We start from the raw sequence: 13,997 nt of genomic DNA, 5'->3' as shown, positions 1-13,997 counted from the left end.
TCTAATGTAAACAGTTGTAATGCCATGCTCATAGGAGGCAATTTGTTGTTATGAAGCATTGCACAGTCTTCCTAAGGCATTCGATACATTTTACTGTTGGCAGATGCTTGTATGAGCACTGTCTTTTGATGTTGTATATGGCACATTTCCTTTGCAATTTAAGTTTTATTTTCATTTTTTTTCTTGTTCATGTTTTATTGCAGCAGTATTATTCTACAGTAGTGGGATACAGTAATATCCTTTATTAGAGTATTGGTTCTTACCAGTAAAAATTACAAAAATTTTACTGAAACTGAACAATGAGAAATTCCCCAGAATTCTAAAAAATCCCTGGGTGTTTCCCGATTTTCTCCCAGATGAAAAAATTTCCGGGTCATAGGTCTGAAGGGTTTAACTACTTAATGTGTAATGGTAACCTAAAGTCTGTATCATTTCACAAAGGACATTTTAAACATAGTATATATATATATATATATATATATATATATATATATATATATATATATATATATATATATATATATGCAGAATTTGTTTCTTAAATATGTCCAATTAAGCAATGGCATTAAATTGAAACTTTTGAATTGATTATCTCAAAACACCTATATTCCAAGACCAATATTCAATCTCTCATAACTCAGTATTTAATGCTGAATGTAAAAATTACAATAACTCAAAATCCAAAATTTTCAACATCCTTTTCCCTTTCCATCTCGTATGTACTTTTTCTGTGGCACTGAAAGAAGCTGCCAGGAGAACTTCAATGACATGTATGGGACTTTATTAATGGTTTCAAAACAATAATGCTGAAAAGCAAGGTCACACTATTAGCAGGAGAAGTTCCACAAACATCTACCCTATTATACCCAATATAAGCAATCACATAACTCATGTATGATTTCTGTGTTTACTACATACCAAGTGCTCAAAATATTGACGATGAGCACTGCTACATGCTATAAAGCGAGAGAATCAGTAATGCATGCTGAATTTCACCTTAGTTAATGGCAGCATAGGTCCATGTTATAAGGCATTTCATGCCTTTGTGAGTCATCGGTGTTCCTTAACAGATCTCTTGTTTTCATTTTTCCCACAGAAAAAGTACAAAAGTGCTAAGCCTGGCAAGTGTGAAGACCATTTTGCATTTCTTGTGACTATTCCTTTGATCTCCAGATGTTCTCTTAAGGGTGCCTGTAATTACATGTTGGTACCACACTGATTGCCTTATTCCCAGTGGGATGTCTTCCAATAACTGCAGCAGCAGGATTGCCACTATCTTAGGAATTCAGGATACTTGAACATGTTTGGGTTCCCATCAATAAATCAGGAACTGTTGTTGACAGACCATGAGCATTGCTTTTATCCACTTCATTTGAGTCAGCACTGATTTTCAGCTTATGGTATTGTGCACATGGCAAAAGCTGACTTGCCCATCATTTGTAAATGATGCTTCTTCCTCATATGTAATTTTGCAGAACACTCATTTGATACCTCTTGTACTTCTGAGATACCTCCTTGTGACATTTGCATTGTGTGTCATGCTGTTAAAATATTGGTTCCATTTCTTTCCTCAGTTGCTCTTTTTATTTCCTTGGCATATTTTATTCTTCACAATTACTGTTTCTAGAACTTTTTCATAATGTTTGTAAAGACAGATCATGAGTGCTTGGCATATCTGCATACTATTAAGCATACAACCACATGACCACTCTCATAGTTTGGTGACAGTCATTTTTCGAATGTCGTATACATTGTGAATGTCACCTTTACGAAAAAGTTATCTGAATGCCACAAAAGCATAACACAGACTGATGGGCTTCAAGCAAGAAGGTAAACACAAGAACCATATCTGAGTTACATGTTTGCTTCCACTTGATATTATAGGGCAAATGTTTGTGGAACTACTACTGATGTTGGGGCAGTGGTTTTTGGAGCTGTTGGAGCTGTTATCTTGATACTGTTTGATCAAGTCACATACAAATTACGACACTGAAGTTAGATTATAAGCTTCTTTCAAACGCCACAGGAAAAGAGCATATAGTTCCATTAGGAGAAAACGTCACTGCTGTAATTCAAAGACTATAAATGATAAAAATTACTTGTGAATGTCAGGAAATTTACCACATTGTCTGCTACAACTTGGCAACAACTGCACCTCACAATATTTATTCATTCTGTCTTAGGTGGAACACCTAGTATAAGAAAGTGTAAAGAGTGCAACAACCACTGTCCTATGGCACCTCCATACTTCATCTTGAACAACAGAACTGGCATTTTCATTGAAATACATCAAAATTAAGACTGATCCTTCATCAGATGTTTCCTCCTCCATTTTCTGATAATCAGAATACTGATATAGTGATAATTGAAACACTTACAGTTTTTCTATCTGTTGATGACCACTAACTGTACTGAACCATCTCATCGGGATTATGATCTTACATTTTTTAAGTACATTTGAAGTAAAGAGCTGGTGTGGTATCACACATATGGTAAGTACAGGCTCAGTTATTTATATCCCATGTTATAATTTATTTAGATCTTGGAACATTTCTTTAACAGACATAGAATTTAAAAGCAATTCAACATTTTGGTTGTAAGTGACGACACATATGGTATGAGTTCCTAAATATCCTGTTTTGGTCATTTTACTTAAATTATTTAAATCTAGCTGCATTTGTTCATATGTATTCTTCCTTGTGCTCATTTTGTCTTTTTTCTCAGGTGTTATTTCTAATTTTCATCATCTAAATAAAAACTGTATACTTTTTACAATGTCTTTCCTCTTTTTTGCTCAGGTACTCATAAAATACCCTTCTCAATTACAAGATTGCTTGCTTGCATATCAGATATTAAGTAACATGAAATGTTAAACTGACTTTTTGTTGAGACAAGGTTTGTGATAGAAGAGACAATAATTGAATTTTTTCAAGGCTATTTTCATGTTCAGTTTTCTGTTTTATTTATCCAAAAGTTCATCCTAATGTTTGGCCTTTCGTTCAAGTACTGTTAATAGCCTGTCAGGATTACTGCTTGATCAGTATCCCCTACATGTCAAATTTTGGTTTTTAATACCCCAACTGGTGATTTACATTTATATCATCTGATGGCGAGTTATCATTTGTTTTACACTAATAAATTTGATACAGGAACAAGGGTAAACCTCTCATTTTGAAGACCTTTGCCTTTTCTAAAAGAACTGCACACAGTACAGATGAAACAGATCATTTATGGCATTTAAAGAGATTACAGCAAATTTTACTATTTAAAGAGAATCTGGGCATGTACCTGTCTTTGAGTGTAAAAAAAGACACACACACACACACACACACACACACACACACACAAATCAGATAAAACAGTATGAATGGCTACTGCTGAGCCATAATGAGTTAGTGCGTAAGTCCACAGCATTTTTGTTTTGCATACTGGTACCCCTGGTGGCTATGGGTTCATTTACTGTCATTTTTTATTTGTTATTCATTGTCACTTTTTGAATTTACATTTTGTCATTTGGAGATGGTAAGAGGAATTGTGGACACTAGAAAATGGAGTGTGTAGAGGAGAAATTCGAACTTTTTGAACATATTCCTTTGTTTAAGTTCACCAAAGAGTGACAGCAGCAGAGGCAGCCAGAAACATTTGCGCCTTGTATGGGGATATTTCCATTGAACAGAGAATGGCAATAAAATGATTTTATCATTTTAAGGAGGATTGTTTTGACACTAATGACTCTCCATGTTCTGGAAGACCTTTGGGGTTTGATGACGAACATTTAAAAGTATTAATCTACAATGACCCACATCAGTGTACTCAAGAATTGGCAAATGTAATGAAGTGTGATTGTTCTACCATTGTATGATGTCTGCATGCAATTGGGAGAGTTCAAAAATTGGGTGTATGGGTACTTCATGCTCTATGCCAAAATCATAAAAAAAATCAGTGGGATCAATTGGCTCGTGAACAACACTGACCATTTCTATCCTATATCATTACTGATGACTGAGAAATTCTGTCTTTATGCTGACATGCGGTAAAGCAAGGAATGTTTGAGGCCAAACAAAGCAACTCCCCATACAAAATACTTGTGCACATGCGCAAAAGACAATCTTACGCACCTGTTGCAATAGCGACAGCATGCATAGTACGAATTCCTTCCCCGACATGTCAATATCACTGTGGACATTTACTGCCAACAACCAAGATGTGTTGCAGACACAATCCAAGAACAATAACCAGGAAGACTGTGTGAAGTGATGCTAGTCCACGATAAGGCCCATTTGCATTCTGCTAGAGAAAAAAACACTATATGAGATTTGGTATGTGAAGTCATTCTGCACCTACCTTATTCACCTGATCCTGTGCCCTCAGATTTTCACATTCTCCACCCTCTATCAAACAACCTGCAAGGAACTTCCTTTCAGAATGAAAATGCACTCCAAAAATGGCTCGATGAGTTCTTCGCCTCAAAATCATGATTTCTACAGTTGCGGAATCAAAAATTTACCCCAATGTTGGCAGACTGTTGTAAATAGTGAAAGAAATATACTATCAATGACTGAAGTCTCTGTTATGTGTGTCTGTTGGGTTTATTAAAGTTATGGAAAAATGCCATGAACTTACACAGAAACCCATTATAAATTCTCGATCTTCATCAGTCAATTCATTCACACCTTGTCAGGGCACTATCACATGAATCTGGAAGGTACTGTACAAGGAAACACTACCTACTTGTACTTTTCATATTGCTAGAGATCTACAACCAACATCTGTCAAATATTCCAAAAGATGTTGGCCCAACCTAAAAAGCAATTAAATAGTGACAAAATCATTATATTCCATCGTTTCATTAGAAAAGAATTTCATATTATTTTATTGTTAATATTTTCTATACATAATACTTACTTCTGTTTTCAAAGCCAATAACTGAAAAATTGTAACAACTAAATTTATGACCAATGATAATGTGATACATTAAACTTTTGGGCAAAAGGCATTCCTCTGAAATAGAAATCTCTCTCACACACACACACACACACACACACACACACACACACAAAACCACTGTCTCTGGCCACAGTGACCAGATTGTGGACTACAAATGGGTATGATGGGAGAAATAGTCTGGTGCAGGTAAGGAGGAGGCTGTGGCAGAGAGAGGGAGAATAGCAGAGTAGGGTTGGAGGAAGACATAGTACTGCTTGCAGTAGCATACAGGGACATGGTGGAGACAGGATAGCAATACATTTTCAACAAATTGTGCAGTAATGGAAGCATATTTAAATCATTAAGACTTATTAACTTGATTTACAGACTTTTCCAAATCTATCTCGCTCTCCTGTAAAATTTGCTTCTTGTGGCTTAAGCTTTAATCATTCTGACCTCTTCAATTTAAATTAACTCTCCTATGAAAGCCTGAGTTCTTGAATCCATATAATTTCTTTAAATTGCAACTGAGAAAGTACTTAACCCACAACATTTACATTTTGGAAATGCTCATATATCCAGGTAAACTTCAAGTGCACAAAATTTGAAAGTTTTGTGTGATGGTGTGGGTCACTTCCCAACATTTCTGCACAATTTGATATGAAATAACCCAAATTTAAGTGCTTAAAGTTCTCGTACGGTTCTCACATTACCAGATGTTATACTCTAATGTCAAAGCTGCTTCTGCTCATTTGCAAGTTGTCAAATTAAACTGGTTTTGAATGCTTGCAGTCTGTCCTGGCAACTAAAAATTTTGATGAAGCATTTATTATGGTATATTTTTTCTGTATAAAAAGTTTCAGACCAGGTTTCAACATGTCACATTAGACCAGTCCCTCATTAGTTTTCCTTTTCATTACACCTTCCACTATCTAAGTGGAGGGTGTGCAGTTCATTTCAGCGAAGTGGACTGCTACGAGGCAGGTTGTAGGTATGTTGATTGTAGTTCTGACAATTTTTTAACACTCAGCCAATTCTAGTTTTTAAAAATCCACAATAGCTAAAAGTAAATGAGCTTTTCAAAATCAGAGAATCTTTCAATAACAACTTCACGTAAGAGAAAGTGATAAGGACTCACCATTTACAATGAGACTGTCTGCTGATGCTGCCACATCTCCCTTGTATATACCATGTGTGGAATCATATTTGAACAAATAAGCCATGTACTCAGGGTCTAAGAAAGGGTCATTGACAGCAACAACCTGTTAAAAATAAAAATAGGCAGAAAAACTGACACAAGAAAAAATATGAAGAAAGACTTTTTCCTCATGAAAAGTTCCTGAATTAAGAGCAGTTTATAGAATTTAACATTAAGTACCAAAGAAAAAATATCTTTCACTGAAGATACGCAATTTATTCTGCAGATGGCAAACTGTTTGCACAACAATTAGCACGGTACACAAAAAAATATTTAATATTTACTATTTCAAATGGTAAAATTCTACATCTGCCTACTTACTGCAAGCACCTGAATAGTGCATGGCAGAGGGTGCTTCATACTACTAGCAGCAATTTTTAGTCCTATTTGATTAGAAAATTGAGCAAGAGAATAATGGATGTCTACATGCACCTTTTATCATTCTAATCTCCTCTTACCTTATTCTCATGATCCCTAAATCAGATATAAAGTGGTGGCAGTAAAATAGCTGCATAGCCTTTCTGTAACAGGTTATTGTCACAAGAACTGAGGTGGGTTTCTTTTAAGGATTCCCATTTAAGTTCTCTGGGCCTTTCTCTTACACCCTACTTTAATAGGACTTCAACCGCTGGAACAATACTTCAGAATCGGTCATGCTAGCACACTGCACACAATTCCTTTTAAAGATGCACCACACTTTTTGATAATCCTTCCAGCATAACATAGCCTCACATTGGCCTTACCTAACACTGATTTTATAGGTTGTATCTATGTCACATCATATCTTAGTAATAATCCCAAATAATTATACAGTGCTGTGTGCTCAAGGACGTTCCCACTTAGATGTTGTAAGGTTCCTTCTCTTTTTATTGTCATTATCTTGCACTGAACCAAATTTAATGAAAGCTGTGATTCATTACCTCAAGTGAAAATCTTGTCCATGTTCCTTAAAATGCTTTCCTATAGGATAATGCACTGTTAGCAAACAATCTGATAGTGTTGCTGATCCTATCTGATGGGTTGTTTCTGTAGGCTTTATTCAGAGTGAAAGAGGTCCTACTGAGCTTTCTTGGGATATACCTAAGGTTTCTTTCATTTCTGTCCAACAGTCAGCCTCCAATATAACAAAAAGGGTACTATTAATCAAATATTCGAGACATTCACTTATCTATGAAGAAACCCTGTCGGATTGTATCCTGGTTTGTAGCTGACAGTGTGGTACAGTGTCCAGCACTTTTGAGAAATCTAGGAGACAGAATCTACATGTCACCTGCATTTACCGTTCAAAAAGCTATCATGTACAGAGTGAGGATCCACGATGGCACTTGAAAAAAGTGACAAAACATTTGAAAAAGGTGGTACTCTTTCAAGAAACAGATATGGTACAAATGAGTTGTTTCCATTTTTCATAATGCCACACAAAACCGGAAGGTTAAGACCATAATAAAATTTCTATTATGATCATGGTTGGAGTATGGGCATTATTATCTTTCATACAAATTTATTCATTAATGCATGGATGTGCACTGCTGATTCAGTATTTTAATGTACAGCTAAGTTACTCCTTGAGTACTGATATCTGAACCGTACACATAGCAGCCTTGTGCAGCAACATTGCTTCCTGATAGGGAAGTTTGAGAGTGAGCTCTACGGTGCAAAAATCCTACACTTAAGGAAATACTGAATATGGCTTAGTCATCTGCAGTTTGTCAGATAGAAGCCTGGTCATAAGTTTCAGAAATCAGTTCCTCTAACCCCTTCCTGCATTCAGTCGGTTTGCAAGGGAACATAGATGCTATTACAGCATTCCAGCAGTTGTCTTGGCATTGTATAGATAACTGTCGATCATGATGACAGTCCACATTACAACAACAGTATCTTCCTCCGCTGCCTTCATGCCCATACTGCTTCATTCAATGTGAACTGAGCTGCAGACAGGCACATAGAAAAGACAATCACACTCTCACAACTAAATTTTTGGCCATAGCCTTTGTCAGAACATGAGAGCACACATGCATTCACACAATCATTCAGACACAACTCACGCACACATGACTGCTATCTCTGGCTGCTGAGCAATGGTCTATGAGAATCAGATACAAACAGACCTCTCCTCACACCTCCCTGCCTCTCGTTGGCAGCTGCTAGGTTAGCAGCCAGAAGGGGTGGCTGCACTGACAAAGCTGGGGGGAGTGGCAGAAAGGGAATAATAATAATAATAATAATAATAATAATAATAATAATAATAATAGGCCCGGGAAAAGAATAGGCCTCCGGTATGCTCTGCCAGTCGTAAAAGGCGACGAAAAGAACAAACCACTAATAGGGCTAACCCCCCTTTAGTGTGATTAGTTGGTTCAGGACAGAACTAAAAAAGCCTCGGACAAGCGCCGTCATGGTCGGGGATGACGCTTGAACCCTATGCCCGCCCACAATGGTAACGACACTGCTAGCCAACTGGAAAATGATTTAAATCCAAATAGAGGTGTTTTGCAGGATATGCTTCCTGCAACCACCCTAGAAGGAAAACAAAGACAGAGGATGAGATTGTCAGATGAAGTTAATCGACACCTCATGTTCTGTTATTACCAAGCAACAAACCTAGGAACCAACACAACTGGATACAGAGCACAAGTATACACAACATTTATTACCAGATACCCAGAATTAAAATTTTTAACAGAACGACTAGCTGATCAGATCTGTGTAATAATAAAAAATAATAGGATACTCAGTCAGAATTAGAAAACATCAAACAACAAGTACAACAAATACTGGAACAAAATAATGTGCAATCAGAAGAAGAAGAAGAAAATACAGTAATGGACTCAAACATCCCAGAGCAAACAAACAAAGAACAACATGCACCAATTAAACAATCAGAGGAAAACGAAATCTTAAGACAGCCACCAGAACAAGCACAAATAGAACACGAAGTGACACACATGTTAGATATAGAAGAAAAATTTCAGCTGACATATATAGAATACAAAGACACAAATACAGACATAAGACCATTCTTGCATAGACCACCAAATAACCCACAAGTCGAAACAACAATAAAAACTATCAACACAATCATACACAACAAAAGAAATGAAAACAACTATGGAAGAGTTACAACTACTGGTTTATATAGGAGCACTCACTACACTAAATATACACACTAGACAGAGATCAGAACCAACCAACACACAGAAGAAACCCACAAAACCAGCATGGCAACACAGGCTACAGATCAGAATAGAAAAACTGAGAAAAGACATCGGACAGCTAACACAATTTATAAGAAATGAAATCTCGAAAAAAGAAACGAAAAAGGTTAGGTAAAATCTCACAACAAGAAGCGACAGAGCAATTAGACGAAAAGAAGCAGAAATTACAAGCATTAGCCAAACGACTCAGAAGATACAAAAAAAGTGAAAATAGAAGGAAACAAAACCAAACATTCAACACAAACCAAAAGAAATTTTACCAGACAATAGATAACACACACATTAAAATAAACAATCCACCAAACATAACAGACATGGAACACTTCTGGAGCAACATATGGTCTAACCCGGTACAACATAACAGGCATGCACGGTGGATACAAGCAGAAACAGACACATACAAGATGATACCACAAATGCCTGAAGTGATAATTTTGCAACATGAAGTCACCCAAGCAATTAATTCTACTCACAATTGGAAAGCCGCTGGAAATGATAAAATAGCAAATTTCTGGTTAAAGAAGTTCACCTCAACACATTCACATCTAACTAAATTATTTAACAGTTACATTGCAGACCCATACACATTCCCTGATACACTTACACATGGAATAACTAATTTGAAACCTAAAGATCAAGCAGACACAGCGAACCCAGCTAAATATCGCCCCATAACATGCCTACCAACAATATACAAAATATTTACTTCAGTCATTACACAGAAATTAATGACACATACAACACAGAACAAAATTATAAATGAAGAACAAAAAGGCTGTTGCAAAGGAGCACGAGGATGTAAAGAGCAACTGATAATAGATGCAGAGGTGACATATCAAGCTAAAACTAAACAAAGGTCGCTACACTACGCATACATTGATTACCAAAAAGCTTTTGATAGTGTACCCCACTCATGGTTACTACAAATATTGGAAATATACAAAGTAGATCCTAAATTGATACAGTTCCTAAACATACTAATGAAAAATTGGAAAACCACACTTAATATCCAAACAAATTCAAATAATATCACATCACAGCCAATACAGATTAAGCGTGGAATATACCAAGGAGATTCATTAAGTCCTTTCTGGTTCTGCCTTGCTCTGAACCCACTATCCAACATGCTAAATAATACAAATTATGGATACAATATCACTGGAACATACCCACACAAAATCACACATTTGCTATACATGGATGATCTAAAACTACTGGCAGCAACAAATCAACAACTCAACCAATTACTAAAGATAACAGAAGTATTCTGCAATGATATAAGTATGGCTTTTGGAACAGACAAATGTAAGAAAAATAGCATAGTCAAGGGAAAACACACTAAACAAGAAGATTACATATTGGATAACCACAGCGACTGCATAGAAGCGATGGAAAAAACGGATGCCTATAAATATCTAGGATACAAACAAAAAATAGGAATAGATAATACAAATATTAAAGAAGAACTAAAAGAAAAATATAGACAAAGACTAACAAGAATACTGAAAACAGAATTGACAGCAAGAAACAAGACCAAAGCTATAAATACTTATGCTATACCAATATTGACCTATTCATTTGGAGTAGTGAAATGGAGTAACACAGAACTAGAAACACTGAATACACTTACACGATCACAATGCCACAAATATAGAATACATCACATACATTCAGCAACAGAAAGATTCACATTAAGCAGAAAGGAAGGGGATTTATCGATATAAAAAAACCTAAATTATGGACAGGTAGACAATTTAAGAAAATTCTTTCTAGAACGAGCAGAAACTAGCAAAATACACAAAGCAATCACTCATATAAATACATCAGCTACACCACTGCAATTTCATAACCACTTCTACAACCCTTTAGATCACATAACATCAACAGATACGAAGAAAGTAAATTGGAGAAAAAAAACACTACATGGCAAGCACCCGTATCATCTAACACAGCCACACATCGATCAAGACGCATCCAACACATGGCTAAGAAAAGGCTATACAGTGAGACGGAAAGTTTCATGATTGCAATACAGGATCAAACAATAAACACCAGGTATTACAGCAAGCATATTATTAAAGATCCCAATACCACAACAGATAAATGCAGACTTTGCAAACAACAAATAGAAACAGTAGATTACATAACAAGTGGATGTACAATACTAGCAAACACAGAGTACACCAGAAGACATGACAATGTAGCAAAAATAATACATCAACAACTTGCCATACAACATAAACTAATAAAACAACACGTTCCCCCACACAAGTGTGCATCACAAAATGTACTGGAGAATGAGGAATACAAATTATACTGGAACAGAACCATTATAACAGATAAAACAACGCCACATAACAAACCTGACATCATACTCACCAATAAAAAGAAGGAATTAACACAACTAATCGAAATATCCATACCCAATACAACAAATATACAAAAGAAATCAGGAGAAAAAAATTGAAAAATACATCCAACTGGCTGAGGACGTCAAGGACATGTGGCATCAGGATAAAGTTGACATTATACCAATTATACTATCAACTACAGGAGTCATACCACACAATATCCACCAGTACACCAATGCAATACAGCTACATCCAAACACATATATACAACTACAGAAATCCGTAATTATTGACACATGTTCAATTGCCCGAAAGTTCCTAAATGCAATATAACATATACCGTACAGTTAAAAGGAAGTCACACTTGATCAAGGTCCGCGTCACTTTCCATTTTTGACCAGACATAATGTCTGAGAAAAAGAAATAATAATAATAATAATAATAATAATAATAATAATGGTTTGTTTGACCATAATAGAAGCAATGAGAATGAGGGAGTAGGGAAGGGGTTCATGTACTCTGCTGCACACAGCCAGTGATGATGCAACACATCTCAGTAAACAAACCATATTGTCTACTGAGACAGAAACTAAATTTTTCCAGTGTTTTTGCTTTCGAATTTCCCCTCTTATTTCCCTGATACATTTGAAATTCCCTGATACTCCCTGATTTCCAGAACTTGTGGCAACCCTGTTCCAACATATCTCTGAAAAACCGACTGGCTTTGACCTCCCAAGAAAATCCTGGATAATTCTAAACTGAATTATAACTAATTATGGCACATGTGTGGATTCAATGTATAAATGGAAGCTAAATATGGCTCCAAAACATGAATACGCTGCAGAAATACAAAATACCAATTCTATCGTGCAGACAACAGTAACAGCATACAAGGAACAATTTGAAGGCTTTCTGAATGTGAGTGATTAACTACATATGTAACCTAAATATTTCTTTATGAATGTTATTCATAGTTGATTTTCATAAATGTGAATGGTAATAATGTCATACAGTACATATACATTAATTGCATTTACTTGATGAGTACACTACTATAAAAGTGTATAATGGATCAGAATAGCCCAATGATGATGAAGCAATGTTTCTAAAAGTGATATCGCTTTTAGAAAGATTCAACAAAGTAGTAGCATTTATTTTTCACAAAGATGAATTTGTCAACAATTTTGAAGAAAACAAAATGGGTGGGAAAGGATTATGCACTAAAATGGTGAATGAGTTCAGGACAAAAAAGATACAAATTATGCCTTGCTGTTGCCAGATCAAAACCACTAGAAACCTAAGAAATTATGACCAATGCACCAATAATGTTCAAACAGCAGAACTTACTACTACTACTACTACTACTACTACTACTGGCAATTCCACAAAAAGTGAATCACTTATGGAAAATTCTGAAAGGCAATAGATTGCCTTATTGTACATAAATTCGGAAGTCAGACTTTACAACTTCTGAAATTGATGTATATTATATTTTTATTGATAAAGAACTGGTCAAGATTTACTCATCAACTCCTACCATCTAGCCCAGACTAAGGGATATTATATGGCCATTCATGACTTTTAGTACGTTATATTTTTATACAAAATGAATTTCTTTGCCATTTCATTGTATTTAATAAATCATTTAGACATCTCTCCACCATTTCAAATAATATTTCTTTACTATTACAGCTGTAACAAATTAAATGGAAAAAGCTTTCCCGCGCCCATAACTTCATATTCCACAGTTAGTTGGATTAAAAGAGGGGGAAAGGGACCAAACTACGAGGTCATCAGTCCCTTGCTCTGAATAAACCAATGCCACAAATGTGAGAAATAAAACAAACGAGACTGACAACTCAAAACGGAATGAAAAGAAAAATCACAAGAACGATGAAAGGCAACAAACATTTAAGTGGACAAAAGGGGACAAGAAAACCACAGAAATGCAAGAAACGGGATGAAGAGATTAAAACAGCAAAGCAGATTACCATGGCTGGCTGAGCATGAGAATAAAAATGGAGAAGCCAGACACTATGCAACACATTAAAACCTCCACCTTAGAATAACTGAGGAGGAGGGCACAGAGGGACAAAGTACATGCGCTAAAACTTAGATAAAATGATAAAACCCACCCTCAGGAATAAAATGTAGAACTAAACCAGCCGATGAGGCGATGTCAGATAAAATTAGTGGCAACGAGTCTGGTAACCAAAGATTTAGTCGCTGGGCAGTCAAAGTGGGGCAGTGCACCAGAATATGGGTTACTGTCAATCGGGTGCGCCACACCGACACTCCGACAGGTCT

General features: G+C 35.9%; 1 protein-coding gene across 1 annotated transcript in view; it reads right to left on the bottom strand.

Annotated features, from left to right (window-relative positions):
* The window catches only part of LOC126235301 (glyceraldehyde-3-phosphate dehydrogenase 2-like), a 108,099-nt gene that overhangs the window by 76,095 nt on the left and 18,007 nt on the right, over positions 1 to 13,997 (bottom strand). The window contains exon 2 of the mRNA XM_049944026.1: positions 6,065 to 6,188. Coding sequence (XP_049799983.1) covers positions 6,065 to 6,188 — 124 coding nt within the window. The remainder of the gene's footprint in view (positions 1 to 6,064; positions 6,189 to 13,997) is intronic.

The sequence above is a fragment of the Schistocerca nitens genome, chromosome 2, assembly GCF_023898315.1.
Source record: "Schistocerca nitens isolate TAMUIC-IGC-003100 chromosome 2, iqSchNite1.1, whole genome shotgun sequence".
Classification (NCBI taxonomy): Eukaryota; Metazoa; Arthropoda; class Insecta; order Orthoptera; family Acrididae; genus Schistocerca; species Schistocerca nitens.
The sequence above is the reverse complement of the archived record's forward strand: the minus strand, read 5'-3'. Positions and strand labels throughout refer to the sequence as shown.